The 14,461-nt window shown below is 54.7% G+C and overlaps 1 protein-coding gene across 1 annotated transcript in view; it reads right to left on the bottom strand.

Moving 5' to 3' along the window:
* The window catches only part of LOC311519314 (dedicator of cytokinesis protein 2-like), a 338,844-nt gene that overhangs the window by 27,648 nt on the left and 296,735 nt on the right, over positions 1–14,461 (bottom strand). Inside the window, exons 32-37 of the mRNA XM_084625731.1 lie at positions 13,847–13,947; positions 13,462–13,520; positions 12,200–12,348; positions 10,700–10,785; positions 9,736–9,892; positions 8,680–8,720 (exon numbers count right to left, since the gene is read on the bottom strand). Coding sequence (XP_084481857.1) covers positions 8,680–8,720; positions 9,736–9,892; positions 10,700–10,785; positions 12,200–12,348; positions 13,462–13,520; positions 13,847–13,947 — 593 coding nt within the window. The remainder of the gene's footprint in view (positions 1–8,679; positions 8,721–9,735; positions 9,893–10,699; positions 10,786–12,199; positions 12,349–13,461; positions 13,521–13,846; positions 13,948–14,461) is intronic.

Genomic DNA, 14,461 nt, shown 5'->3' with positions numbered 1-14,461 from the left:
AGCACTCTCTGTGGTTCCACTGCGGGGTGGTGCCCGTGCTGGGCCACCGGGGAGGCTTGGCTAACCTGGGCCCACGTCCCCGGCCCGCTCACACCGCAGTGGGGCTGATACTAGGCTATACCCAGGGTGGGGGAAATGGCAGCAGCCTCACCTTGCCCTGATGGCTGCACAGCATAGCACAGGGCTCTGCACCCCTGCAGCTTCTCCCAGGCTTTCCCCGGGCCAGGTGGTGCCTGGTGTACTGGTCTGCGCACTGCCCAGAGACTTCAGGGCTGCCCAGAGCTGATCCCACAGCCCCTGGTGTCACATGGGCTCCAGGAAAAGCCAGAGCCACTCTCCCTCCATCTCCTCCCCAGCGGGGCAGGGCCAAGCTGTGCAGAGGGGCCGGGGGAAGCTCCAGGGTAATTAGCCCAAAGAGCATTTTCACGGTGGGGAGCCTTTGTCCTCAGGGCTCCGGCTCACCTGGGTTTGGAAATGCCGCCTGCCATCCCCAAGAGCCCCGGTGCCAGGCCAAGCCTCCCAGGGTGGGTTGTTCTGGGACCTGGCTCAGAGAGAGCCCTCAGCTCCTGCAGAGCATGGGGCATCGCTAAACAGCATCAGCTCCCAAAGTTCAGGCAGATCCAGGGCAACCGCTGCCTCCTCCCAGTGTAGATCTTCCCACAGAGCACCTGGAAGTGGCCCAGTCTCCTCCTGACCCTGCTGCCTGGGACAGAGCTGCTGGCCTCAGCAAAGGAAAGAGAAGGTTACTCACCCTGTGCCACCACTGAGGTTCTTCAAGATGTGTGTCCCTGGGGTGCATCCCTGCGCCTTTGCTCAGAGAGGTTTAGTGGCAGTACCCATATGGGTCGTGCGTGTGTGGTGTTTGCCTCACGATGCCATTAGCACCTCCTCTAGCGCGCACGGCCGGGACCCCACAGTTCTGTCTCTACCGCAGAGTCCTGTATCGAACTCCCAAGTAGAGGAGTGGAGGGAGCGTAGTGGAGACATCTCGAAGAATCTCAGTTACTGCACAAGGTGACTGACCTTCTCTTCTGCTTTGAGTGCTGTCGCTGTGGGTGCACCACTCCAGGTGACTGTAGAGCAGTGCCCTCCTTAGGACAGAAGGAGCTTGGAGTTGGTTGGTTAATTGAGGATGGCACTGCTAGGCCTAGCCAGGTGTCTGCTTCTGGACCCTGTGTAACTGCGTAGTGTTTCACAAAGGTGCGTTTGGAGGCCCAGGTAGCAGCTTTACATATGCCTATGAGAGGGACATTGTGCAGAAATGCTACTGATGATGCTATTGATCTGGTAGAGTGTGATCTGGTTCCCACTGGTGTTTGTATACCCTTTAGTTGGCAACCAGATATCCATTTTGAGTCTCTCTGGGAGGATATGGGGTTTCCTTTGGACCATTCCGTGGTGGAGATGAAGAGTTTGGGGGATTTGGTTCTGTCTAGATAGAATGCTAAAGCTCATCTAATGTCCAAGGTGTGCATGACAGCTGCAAGTGCGTTCTCACGGGGTTTGGGAAAGAATGCTGGGAGATGTCTTGGTTGATTTATATGGAAGGACGGTATCATCTTAGGAACGAATTTTGGATGGGTCCTTAATGTGACTTTGTGTTTAAAAAAAAAATAGTATATGGGGGGTCTGCCATGAGAGCCCCTATTTCTCCCACGCATCGAGCCGATGTGATTGCTATTAAAAATGCAAACTTTATGGATAGTGTGCTGGGGAACAGGTCACCAAGGGTTCGAATGGTGTTCTAGTGAGACCTTTTAAAACTAAAAAGAAAAGGAGTACTTGTGGCACCTTAGAGACTAACCAATTTATTTGAGCATGAGCTTTCGTGAGCCACAGCTCACTTCATCGGATGCATCCGATGAAGTGAGCTGTGGCTCACAAAAGCTCATGCTCAAATAAATTGGTTAGTCTCTAAGGTGCCACAAGTACTCCTTTTCTTTTTGCGAATACAGACTAACACGGCTGTTACTCTGAAACCTTTTAAAACTAAGTTTAGGTCCCAAGATAGTGTAGGTGGACGCACTTCTGGGTAGATTGTTTCTATGCCCCTGAGAAATCATTTAGTGATTGGATGTGCAAATATTGTTCTGTCATCGATTTTTTGGTGAAAGGCAGTGATAACTGCGAGGTGCACTTTGGTCAAACTTATGGATAGGCCAGTGTTTTTTAACTTGAGAATGGAATCTAGTATCAGTGGAAGAGGTGCTGACACCGGTGAGATTTATTTGGTGTTGCACCACTCAGTGAATCTCTTCCATTTCTGTAGGTAAGCCGTATGATAGTAGATTTCCTATTGTGTAATAGTACTTGTTTTACTTGTTCCGAACACCCTGATTCATCCTGAGTGAACCATGGAGGAGCCATGCTTTCAGGTGGAGCATCTCTAGGTTTGGATGGAGAATCTGATCCTCGTGCTGTGTTAGAAGGTCCGTGTGAAGCAGGAGAGTGATTGGAGCACATGCTGCCATCCGTGTTACGAAGGGATACCAGGTCTGTCTTGGCCATGTGAGGGCTATCAGGATGACTCTCGCTTTGTCTGTCTTTATTTTCTGTATCACCTTCAATAATGGAGGTAGGGGTGGGAATGCGTATGGGAGAGATGCGTTCCATGTGATTAGGAATGCATCCCCCATCGATCATGTTCCCAAACCTGCTCTCAAGCAGAATCGCGGGCATTTGCAGTTTTGGGCTGTCGCAAAGCGATCTATCACTGGGTGCCCCCATTGTTGGAGTATGTTCTCTAATATCTCCTTGTTCATCTCCCATTCATGATCATGGGTAAATTGTCTGCTGTGGTGTTCTGGGATCTAGGCAGAGATGTTGATATTGTGATGGATGCACCAGTTCCATAATTTTATGGCTTTGGTGCCTAGTGATCGGGCCCCTCCCTGTCTGTTTATGTAGAACATGCATGCAATGTTGTTGGTCATTACTCTTATGTTCTGGTTCCTTAGTAGCGGTAGGAAATATAGACAAGCATTGCGAACTGCACGGAGCTCCAACAGATTTATGTGTAGCCATGTTTTGTTGGGGGACCACTGTCCCTGAATTGTGTGTTATAACATGTGGGCTCCCCACCCTATGGGAGGCATCTGTTGTGAGCATTTGGGATGGTGGCTCCTGTGTGAACAGGATTCCTGACCACACATTGTTGGGTTGTGTCCACCATTCTAGGGATTCCTTGACTTTGAGTGGCACTGTGAATCGTCTGTTTAGGCCATGTTTGTGGGGCCCGTAGATGGTTCATAGCCATCCCTGAAGGCATTGCATATGTAATTGTGCATGTTTCACCATGCATGTGTATGCTGCCATGTGACCTAGAAGTTGGAGGCAGATGTGGGCTGATATATATGGGCTGCTCATTACTACAGATATGAGGTTGGATACTGTGTTGAATCTAGGGAGGCTTTTGCTTCCATTGAGTCGAGGTAAGCACTGATAAATTCTAGTTGTTGGACGGGCTCTAGGGTTGACTTGTTCTTGTTTATTTGTAGGCCTAGACTCTGGAAGAAGTCTATTGTCTGTCGGGTAGTCTGGATGGCGTCTATTCGACTGTGCGATTTTAGAAGGCAGTCGTTCAGGTAAGGGAATATTATTATTCCTCGTTTTCTTAGGTGTGCCGCTGCCACCGTGAGAATTTTGGAAAAGATTTGAGGTGCCGTTGATAGATCAAAGGGTCAGACTTTGCATTGGTAGTGGTTCGTGTAAATCTGCTAGGATAAATCTGTGAGCGGATTGTAACATGAAAATAAGCATCTTCCAGGGCAAGGGCTGAAAACCAGTCCCCCTGTTCCAGTGCTGGTGTTATTGTTGCTAAGGTGACCATCTTGAACTTTTGTTTTCTCACAAACTTGTTTGGTAGTCTGAGATCCAGGATAAGTCGCCATCTCCCGTTTTTCTTCTGTGTTACAAAATAGTGGGAATAGAAACCCTTCCCCTGTGCTGAGTGGGAACTACTTCCACTGCACTTAGTTGTAGATAGTGATCTATCTCGTCGTAGTAGGTGCTCATGAGAGGGGTCTCTGAAGAGGGAGGGGGATGGGGAGTGGGTGGGGGTGTATAGAAACTAAGAGGATGGCATAGCCCGTGTGGGTGACTTCTAGGGCCCATTTGTCCATGGTGATGGAAGATCATCTCAGTTAGAAGGGGAGTAGACGGTCTCCAGATGGATGGATGGATGATGTCAGCACTGTAGCATGGGGGAGGTCCTTCAGACCCTCAATCAAGGCTTCAAATTTTCTGGTTGGATGGAGTTCGGGGCGCTGCATCTTTGGAGTCTTTGTCTCTGTCTTTGTTGTTCGTATGATCACTGATGTTGTTGTGGATATGGTGAGTATCTGTTCCTCTGGTACGACTGATACCTATTTTGTCCTCCTTTTTGTGGATGGTATGTAAATGCCTAGGGATCGAAGAGTCACCTGTGAATCTTTCATGATGTGCAGCACTTGATTGGCTGCAAAGAGCTTTTCACCATCAAATGGGAGGGCTTCGTCTGTAGATTGTATTTCTTGGGGTAACCCTGAAGAGTTCAACCACGACGCCCATCGCATGACCACAGCAGTAGCAGTAGATCTAGTAGCTGTGTCTGCTACATCTAGGGATGCCTGCAGGTCTGTCCTCGCTACCCTTCTGAGACCAGTGATTTAAATTGGTCTCTTTTTCCTCAGGTATATCATTAATAAAGTCCAAAAATTTTGCACAGTTTCTGTGGTTATACCTGGCTAGTAGTGCCACACAGTTTGCCACCTAAATTGGAGAGTGGAGGAAGAATATACTTTGCGGCCAAATAAGTCCGACCTCTTACTGCCCTTATCAGTTGTGCTGTTGTTTCCCTCTCTGGCTGGCTGCCTCCACAACCAGTAGTTGGGAGCTAGATGGGTGAATAAAAATTCAGTTCCCTTTGAGGGGATGTAGTATTTTTTGTGAGCCCTCTTGCAGGTAAGTGGTATGGTGGTTGGATGGTGAAGATGTCTGCAAAATGTCCAGTAATACATGTTGGGCTTCCAGTAGTTCTTCGAGAGGAATTTTTAGTTCATCATCCACCCTTTTGAACAAGTCCTGAAAGTCGTTGCTGTCATCGGCGGTGGTTGGGGATGGGGGCATTATTGCCTCATCTGGAGAGGAGGATGTGTTATTAATGTTTGGCGAAGTGTCATGTGCAAGACACTCTTCTTGTTCTTCTACGGGATCCTCCCTTGGATCAGTTGTTAAAGTCTCCGACGGTGTCATAAATATCAAGGGAAGGGTAAACACCTTTAAAATCCCTCCTGGCCAGAGGAAAAGCCCTTTCACCTGTAAAGGGTTAAGAAGCTAGGATAACCTCGCTGGCACCTGACCACAATGACCAGTGAGGAGACAAGATACTTTCAAAGCTGGAAGGTGGGGGGAGGGGGAAGAGAAACAAAGGGTCTGGGTCTGTCTGTGTGATGCTTTTGCTGGGGACAGAACAGGAATGGAGTCTTAGAATTTAGTAAGTAATCTAGCTAGATATGTGTTAGATTATGATTTCTTTAAATGGCTGAGAAAATAAGCTGTGCTGAATGGAATATATATTCCTGTCTTTGGATCTTTTTGTAACTTAAGGTTTTGCCTAGAGGGATTCTCTACGTTTTGAATCTGGTTACCCTGGAAGGTATTTACCATCCTGATTTTACAAAGGTGATTCTTTTTACTTTTTCTTCTATTAAAATTATTCTAGTAAGAAACTGAATGCTTTTTTCATTGTTCTTAAGATCCAAGGGTTTGGATCTGTGGTCACCTATGCAAATTGGTGAGGATTTTTATCAAACCTTCCCCAGGAAGGGGGGTGCAAGGTTTCGGTGAGGATTTTGGGGGGGAAAGACGTTTCCAAACGACTCTTTCCCAATAATAAACCCGGTAAGACGTTTGGTGGTGGCAGCGAAAGTCCAAGGGCAAAAGGTAAAATAGTTTGTACCTTGGGGAAGTTTTAACCTAAGCTGGTAAAAGTAAGCTTAGGAGGTTTTCATGCAGGTCTTCACATCTGTACCCTAGAGTTCAGAGTGGGGAAGGAACCTTGACAGATGGTGAAGGTGGAAATCTAATGCCTTTCCTATGTGGGCTGGGGGGTCTGCTGAAGTGTCTTCTGTAAGACCCCCATGGGTCCCAATATGGCCAGTTCATGGGGAAAGGCATGGGTGGTCCCATCCATGGATGCCAATACCATGGTTGTATTTCGTGCCCCTATGTGGGCCTTGATCATAGTGGTCCAGCTATCATAGGTGTTCTGTTCGGGGAGGACTAGTGAGGTGAGAACATCCCTTTTTCCTTGTTGTCCTCTTCACTTGAGATTGGAGGGGCTATCAAAGATAATGGTTGCTCCGGTACCACGCGCACCGGGGAGCCCTCGACATCCAGAAGTGGGGACTCCAGTATGATATAAATAGATCTTTCTGGCGCAGAAAATGGTGTAGCACCAGGAGCTTCAGTGCCAATGAGGTCGGTGCCGATTGTGTTGATGATGTAGCAGTCGGTGCCGATGCTGTTGTGGTCTTTGTTGGCGCCATTGTAATAGTAACAGTGGGAGGCGGCATAGTCGGCAGAATGGCTGTCGGTGCTGTCTCCTTCAGCGTCATCAATGGTGCCTTGATGGAGGACGTAGGCTTAGAGCCCCTCGACTCTGCACAGGAGCACTGTGTTTCGGCAGAGGCCACTGCACAGGTGGTGCTGGAGGTTCCCGGAGAGTTTTAAGTGCTGATCAGCTGTGTGGTCGACACCAAGGAGAGCAATCTGGTGGGAGACCATTTCCTTTTGTTCTGCTCTCTGTGAGGTAATGAGGATGCTTGTTTTCTTGCCATTTTTTTTTTTTTTTTTTTTTTTGAGGAATGGGTCTCAGGAGACCTTGCCATTAAAATGCCTTTCTGTGAGCAGCCTGTCTTCAGGACACACAGCTCACACAGCTTCCACCTTCCAGGGGTCTGACCTCGGAGCATTCAGCATCCTCTGCCCCTCCGTACGCTTCCCACAGCGAGTCCGCCCAGGCGGGGTCCTGGGGAAGCCAGAGGGTCCTGCCCCCCAACTCCGCAGTCAGACGGGACTCTCAGCCAGCCAGTAAAACAGAGGTTTATTAGACGACAGGAACATGGTCTAAAACAGAGCTTGTAGGTGCAGAGAACTGGATCCCTCAGCTGGGTCCATTTTGGGGGGCAGTGAGCCAGACAACCACGTCTGCACTTCACTCCATGTCCCAGCCAGCCCCAAACTGAAACTCCCTCCAGCCTCTCCTCCTCCAGGCTTTCCCCTTTCCCCGGGCCAGGAGGTCACCTGATTCCTTTGTTCTCCAGCCCTTTAGCTCTCACCTTGCAGGGGGGAAGGGCCCAGGTCATCAGTTGCCAGGAAACAGGGTGTTGGCCATTCTCTGTGTCCAGACCTCTGCACACTCCTGCCCTCTAGGGCTCTGCAATGATCATACACCCTTACCCCACCACCTAGAAACTTAAGAACTGCATAGGGGAAACTGAGGCACCCCCACACTATTCAGAGGAAACATTAAGAACAGTCCCACTTCGTCACACCAACGGACACACTCAATGTGTCCGTTGCTTGGGGGAGATGCACATACCCCAGAAATGTGTCCATTGTAATAACTCAAATCCTGGGCTCATAGAGACCTGAGGCTAAAACTCATCTTGATGGAGAAATCACTATGGAACACCTCTGATCAGGGGCAGGAAACTCCTTCCCAGCAGAGATCATCAAAAGGAGACTTCCCCAGAGTCCTGACTGGCTTCATGGGGAGCAGTTCCAGAGCATCGCCCAGGGACTCTGTGACAATTGGATACCGGCATCACTTCTCTGCAAGTTGTGCAGCGTTTGAAAACTGGTGAATCCGGCATTTTTGTCAGTTCACAATATCTATCCTAACTATCCTAAGGGAGAAAAGAATTAAACTATTCTTTTTTTTTTTTTTTAGGAAGAAAAGGAGTAAGTAATTTACTAAAAAATGAAACTTATACTTCCTATCCTATTTTAAACTATCTAAGAGAGTACTACCTAAGTGTAATGGGATGGCTAAAGGCTCCGTCCCAGGCTGGGGATGGTTGAGAAGGAAATGAGGGGTCCTAGGTGCACGCACTAGGTGAGGTGCTAACGGCGCCATGAGGCAAACACTGTGCAGGTCGGCTACGAAAACTCTCTGAGCAAAGGCACAGGGATGCACCATCACCTGAAGTGGAACACCCACAGAGACACCACTCAAGGAAGAAGCAGTGCCTGGGCCCTGCGCAGCCAGACAGCAGAGAGCTAGACCTAGTCCATGAACCTCGGGGAGTCTGCCTGGCTCTGGGAGCCCGTCCTGTCCCTTCCTGGCACCATCCTCAGGGAGGGTATTAACTTCCAGCCAGTGGCTCCTGTGCAAATCAACCCACAGCAGCTGCACAGGGGCCCTGAGGGCCTCTTTCTAACTGCTGAACCTTTGTTCCAGGGCATGATGCACCTAGGGGGCTGCAGGGCAGGTACTGAGAAGAACCATCTTATTCTGCTTGTGAGTGAAGCCCATTGGAGTGGAGGCCACAGGACGCTGTGGTGGAGATGGGATGGGCCCCGCCTGGGCATATAGGGACAGAATCCTGGGGTTCTCACAGACCCCCGGGGCACATAGCTCTCACGGACCCGTGGGACACACGGCTCTCTTGGATCCCCGGGGCACACGGCTCTCACCTGATGTACATGGCCTGGCGGTCAATCTCCTTGTAGAAGTTCTGGGGAAGGAAGAGCAGAAGGAGGAAGGTGACTGGCGGAGGAGGTACTAAAGAGCTCTGGGCTAGATCCACAGAGGGACATCAGTGCTTGTGTGTAGGCACCTGCTACCTCGTGGGATCTGCAGCCCAGAAGAGGGTGCCCAGCTCCCCACACAATGGATGGGGAGAGCCAGGCCCCTGAGAGTGGGTCCCACAGAAGCCAGTGATAGGTGGGGAGCTGCCGGAACTAGCCAATGGGAGATACTGACCAGAAGGGTGGGGTCTCAGTCCTGCCCTTCTAAGGGCCGTAGGCGCCAACCTCCCCCAACCTGGCACTCACAGCACTGACCCCTGGCTGCAGAGTAGCGCCTAGGCCAGGCCAGTTGGTTCCAGCACTCCCCCAGCTTTGGGAGCCCCAGGTTCAAGTCCCCCTCTGCCAGACATAGAGCAGGGATTTGAACATGGGTCACCCCTACCCACAGGGCTGTGGGGTGTCTGGGCGGGGTTCCCAGTCTCTCCTGCTGAAGCCACTGCACCGTGTAAATGTCCCTGCTACCAGCCATGTCAGGGACCAGTTCTCAGGGCTCGGGTACAGCAGGTGATGCCTGGGGGAGCAAGGGAGGGGCCCTAGCAGACTTGTGTGGGAGGGGGCTGCAATAGCCTTGAGGCTCGAAAGGGAATGGGAAGTCCATCCCCACATGTGCTCCAAGGAAGGGGGGGCTGGTGCCTGAGAGACAGGATGCGTCTCTGTCTTCCCCAGATGAGCCATGTCCGGTCCCCCCATAGGCCTGAGGGCAGCAGCGGAGAAGCCTCCCTTGTCACCGTGCGTCCCATCTGGCCACACAGCCTCATGCACCATAGGGCACGGCAGGCCCATCGCGCTGCCCAGTGGGGCGCGTGAGCTGCCCAGGGAGACGCTGGGCTCCCCAGTGGGGCGTGCGACCTGCCCGGGGAGACGCTGGGCTTCCCAGTGGGGCGTGCGACCTGCCCAGGGAGACGCTGGGCTGCCCAGTGGGGCGCGCGGCCAAGGACCCACCAGCAGGTTGACGGTGCAACTCATACTGTAGGTCTTGTTCTCGTCGTTCATGACAGCGCGATAGTCCAGCAGCCGCTCCAGGAGGCCCGTGACCAGGGCCACGAAGTTCTCACTGGGCTTTGCCAGCTCAGGGTGATTCCTGCAGCAGCTGAGGAGGCTGGGGAAGAAAAGAAGGATTCACAACCCTGTTCCCCTCTGCTCTGGCCTGGAGCCTGATGCAGGCCGGGCCCATTCCACACAGCAACAAAAAGGGGTTATCTTGCTCGTGGCAAATGACAGCTCCTCCAGCCCTGGTCTCTCCCAGCAGGGGGCGCTGTGGGAAGCGGGGCAGGAGTTGGGGGGCGGGGGAGCTCCCGGCTCCTCCAGCCCTGGCCTCTCCCAGCAGGGGGCGCTGTGGGAAGCGGGGCAGGAGCTGGGCGGGGGGGGAGCTCCAGGCTCCTCCAGCCCCGGCCTCTCCCAGCAGGGGGCGCTGTGGGAAGCGGGGCAGGAGTTGGGGGGCGGGGGAGCTCCCGGCTCCTCCAGCCCCGGCCTCTCCCAGCAGGGGGCGCTGTGGGAAGCGGGGCAGGAGCTGGGCCGGGGGGGAGCTCCCGGCTCCTCCAGCCCCGGCCTCTCCCAGCAGGGGGCGCTGTGGGAAGCGGGGCAGGAGCAGGGCGGGGGGGAGCTCCAGGCTCCTCCAGCCCCGGCCTCTCCCAGCAGGGGGCGCTGTGGGGCCGGAGCGCTTACTGTGCGGGGCTCCAGTTTGTCAGCGGGGTGAGGGGCGAGGGACGGAGCTCCCGGGGTGCCTGTGGGGCAGAGCTGGCAGTGACAGACTCGACCCTGGTCCCAGCACGCCGGCTGGCAGCTGCTGAGGGTGATTCCAGGACACAGCAGTGGGGGCACGTGGGGAGGGTGCGCACGGCTGTAGGAGGGGCCAGACAGGGGCAGGTGTGAGGGGAAGCAGGGGCCAGGCTGGGCAGAGACTCACATGCTCTGGAAAAGCTGCTTGTACTGCTCGTCCCCACGGCCTCCCTCCACTTCGCTGTCCAGCTTGTGCAGGATCTCGTCCTCGAACTGCGGAGAGGGGCAGCGTGAGCTGGGCTGGGGCACTGCCGAGCTCTGGGCGCCCCGGGGGCTGCAGCAGCAGAGATGCTGGCAATGAAGAAGCCCCTGCCCGGGGCCTGGTTCAATCCTGATCTAGACCCTTGCGGTGCCTCCTGGCCTGTGGGTCTAGAGCCCTTTCCCAGGGCTCCTGCCCGTCGCCTTCTCAGCATCCCCAGCCACGCCCCATGAGAGCCTTGGGGGCGCAGGGCGACTGCCCTGGGGAGCTCCCTATCCTGCCCCTCAGCTGCAGCCACAGCACAGGCTGCCCCGGGAGGCTGGGCCAGGAGACTCTGGGCAGGGCCTGTGGTGATAACGGGGCTGACAGATTTCCCCACATTATGAGCTCAGCTGTGAGAGGCGGGTGGTAGCGGAGCACGTCCTGGCCTAGCTGAGCTTGAGTCCCTCCCAGCCACAGTTCTCTGACAAGTGTGGCCACAAGTAGAGCAAGCGCTGGTGGGAAAAGGGGCGGCCCAGGCCGAACGAGTCCCAAGGAAAAGGCCTGATCTAACCCCAGGGCTCCAGAGAACAAGTGAGGGATTCAGTGACCCAAAACCAGTGTGTCGCCAACAAGGACAAAACACGGAGGAGCTGGGCTGGGCTGGGCTGCTCCGCCCCTCCCTCCCTCCCTCCCTCGCTCTGGGGGTCCTGAAACAAAAGCCCTGGGGCGGGGGAGAGTGGGGAGACAACCATGGGGACCCCCTCAGCCTGGCTATGGAGCAGTGCGCTGGGGTGGCATGTAAGTCTCTACTGAGGCCAGCCCAGGACAGTACCTACAGATGGGCTGTTTAGGGGGAGGGGCTCGGGTGCAGCTGGAGTCCCCAGGCAGGGAGGGCAAGGGGTGCTCTGGAGAGGGGCTTGGCCCAGCGAACCCGGGAAGGGAGGGCGAGGGTCACGCTCGGGGGGAGGGGCTCGGCCCGTGGCCCCGGGAAGGGAGGGCGAGGGTCACGCTCGGGGGGAGGGGCTCGGCCCGTGGCCCCGGGAAGGGAGGGCGAGGGTCACGCTCGGGGGGAGGGGCTCGGCCCGTGGCCCCGGGAAGGGAGGGCGAGGGGTGCGCCAGGGCTGAGAGGCTCAGTGTCGAGGGCCTGGGACCAGGCGCAGGGGCTGAAGGGAGCTGTGTTCCTGTCAGGGCCAGCTGGGTCATGGCAAAGGGGGAAGGTGACAGGCCCTGTGCCTCGTCTCTCCAGCTGGCCTCTGGCCCTGGTGCTCTCTTTTCCCAGAGCCGTCCCCCACTGCCCCTGTCATACCGACACAGACCCCCGTGGGAGGGGCTCACCACCGCAGCATGCCTCCTAGCCCAGGGCTGCTCTCATCCTTTGCCTTGTGACTACGCGCGCCCACTCCTTGCACCCTGCTGGCCCCAGTCTCCCTGGGGCCCAGTACGCACCATGCTGAAGGTCTTGGTCAGCTGGTACTCGCACAGCATCATGTCGAAGAAGATGGGGATGGTGGATTTGCGCAGCTCCAGCTCGGGCACCAGCGTCATCTCCAGGATGGGGCCCACCATGCCAGGGATAAACTGAATCTTGTGATGGCCTGAGGCAGGGGGGCAGGAAGGGACTGGTGGGAAGGGTATTGCTCTCCCAGGACCCCTCCCCTCTCCCCATGGCGGGAGAGCCCGCTCCTTCCTGCTGTGGGCAGCAGCCCAGGGGCAGGATCTCCTTGGAGATGTGGCGGTATCACCCTGCCTGCCCAGCCCTGTGGGACACTGGCAGAATTTATTACACGCCTTTCCGAGGCACCCAGATCAGGCCTAGCAACGAGCTGGGTCCTGCCCCAGAGAGAGCAGCATCCAGGAGCATGATGATCGGCAACGGGTATAAGGGACAGACAGACGGGGAGCGGGGCTGCGTCGCAAGGGCCTTCTCAGCTGCACACCCATGTGGGACCAGCTCAAGACGGGAGATCGGATTCAGTCCCTCCCTGCTGCTCCAGTCTTGCTCCCCACACCATGCAGCTCTACTGATGCCCCTCAGTCCTGCCCCACAGCCCCTTGGCTGTTCCAGCTCCTGGCTGTTTCTGTTTGGCTGGCTTGCAGAGAAAAATGCAAAGACCCAGGAGCCCCAGCTGTGCGCTCTGTCTGCCAGAGCTCAGTATTGCTCTAGCTGCCAAACCGAAAGGTAGGGAATTATTCTCACAGGCCAATACTGGAATGTCCCAAAGAGGACGAGACGTATGACTGTTCTCCCCTAGTACAGACCTAGCAGGTCCTTCATGCCCCTTGGTACCTGGACTGCATGTGTCAGAACAGAGATAAGGGGTACGCCAGGGACCAGAAAGCCAAAGCGGAAAGCTGATTGGCTACTCCTTGTATTGGCTGATGTAACTTTTACTTGTAAACAGGCAGGGCACACAGAGATGGCTTTCGAGGTTAACGTCTGTGTAAGGTGAATGTCACATCACTGCATGGGGCAACTTCCCAGAGTGCTGTGCTGTATCACCGGTGTATAGCAATAACCTGGACATTGGGTTTCTGCTTTCTGGAGTATGTTTCATAACGAACCAAAGAGCCGTCATGCAAATGACTACGACCCTGCCCTCAGGCTCAGCCGTGCCTGGCCCCATCCCAGAGCTGCCCTGCCCAAGGCTCAAGCCCTTCCCACCCTGGCAAGACAGCAGCTGCCTCCAGCTGCCCTGCACCAGCCTCACCTAGGTTGTACCACATGTCCCGGATGGCAGCTCCAATTGTGGCTCTCATGTCTCCGTACCTGATGCGATAAGGAGAGGGCATTATTCCCTCCAGCCCCTGTGCCGCCCGGACCATTCGAGGTGTCAATAAGGGCAGACAGGGGCTTCAGGGCTGGGAATCCAGCACCAAATCAACCCCCCTTCCCATCCTCGATGGAGGCTCCAGACGCAGCCAGTCTAGAGCATCACCGGAGAGCAGGGAATCCCCTGCCTGGTTACATGACAAAGTCAGGAGGCACCTCCAACCATTGAGGCCAGCAGAGGAGCCCAGGCTGTGGCCATGGAAGATGGACTCCACAAGGTCCCATAACCCGCAGGGCCCAGTGGAGATAGGCAGGTGACTCACTTGGCAAGGATGGTCGTGCGCTTAGCCTGGGAGAAGTTCTCCAGCTGCAGGGAATCCTGGGTGAGGAAGGCAACTGCCAGGTGGAAATAATTGTTCCAAAGCTGTAAAGAAAAGATGGGCTCAAAGGTAGCTACAGAGATATCAGATGCATCGGGGGCTGGGACCCAGAGGTGAGGGAGTGGGGCAAGGCCAGGGAGTGGGGAGAAGGAGGGGAGTGAGATGGGAGGAGGCATAGATTCATAGATTCCGAGGCCAGAAGGGACAATTGTGATCACATAGTCTGACACCTTCCTCCTCCCTCCCCTTCCCCCATACTGCACAGCCCAGAGACCTGCTCCACAATAATTTCTAGAGCAGAGCTTTTAGAACCAGGGTGGGCAAACTTTCTGGCCCGAGGGCCACATCGGGAAATAGAAATTGTACGGCGGGCCATGAATGCTCACGAAATTGGGGTTGGGTTCAGGAAGGTGGTGGAGTAGCCCTGTATGTAAGGGAGCAGTATGACTGCTCAGAGCTCCAGTACGAAACTGCAGAAAAACCCGAGTGTCTCTGGATTAAGTTTAGAAGTGTGTGCAACAAGAGTGATGTAGTGGTGGGAGTTTGCTATAGACCACC

This window comes from Lepidochelys olivacea (assembly GCF_965140295.1).
Source record: "Lepidochelys olivacea isolate rLepOli2 genome assembly, chromosome: 4".
NCBI lineage: Eukaryota > Metazoa > Chordata > Testudines > Cheloniidae > Lepidochelys > Lepidochelys olivacea.
Note: the sequence above shows the minus strand (reverse complement) of the source record. Positions and strands in the feature narration are given on the sequence as shown.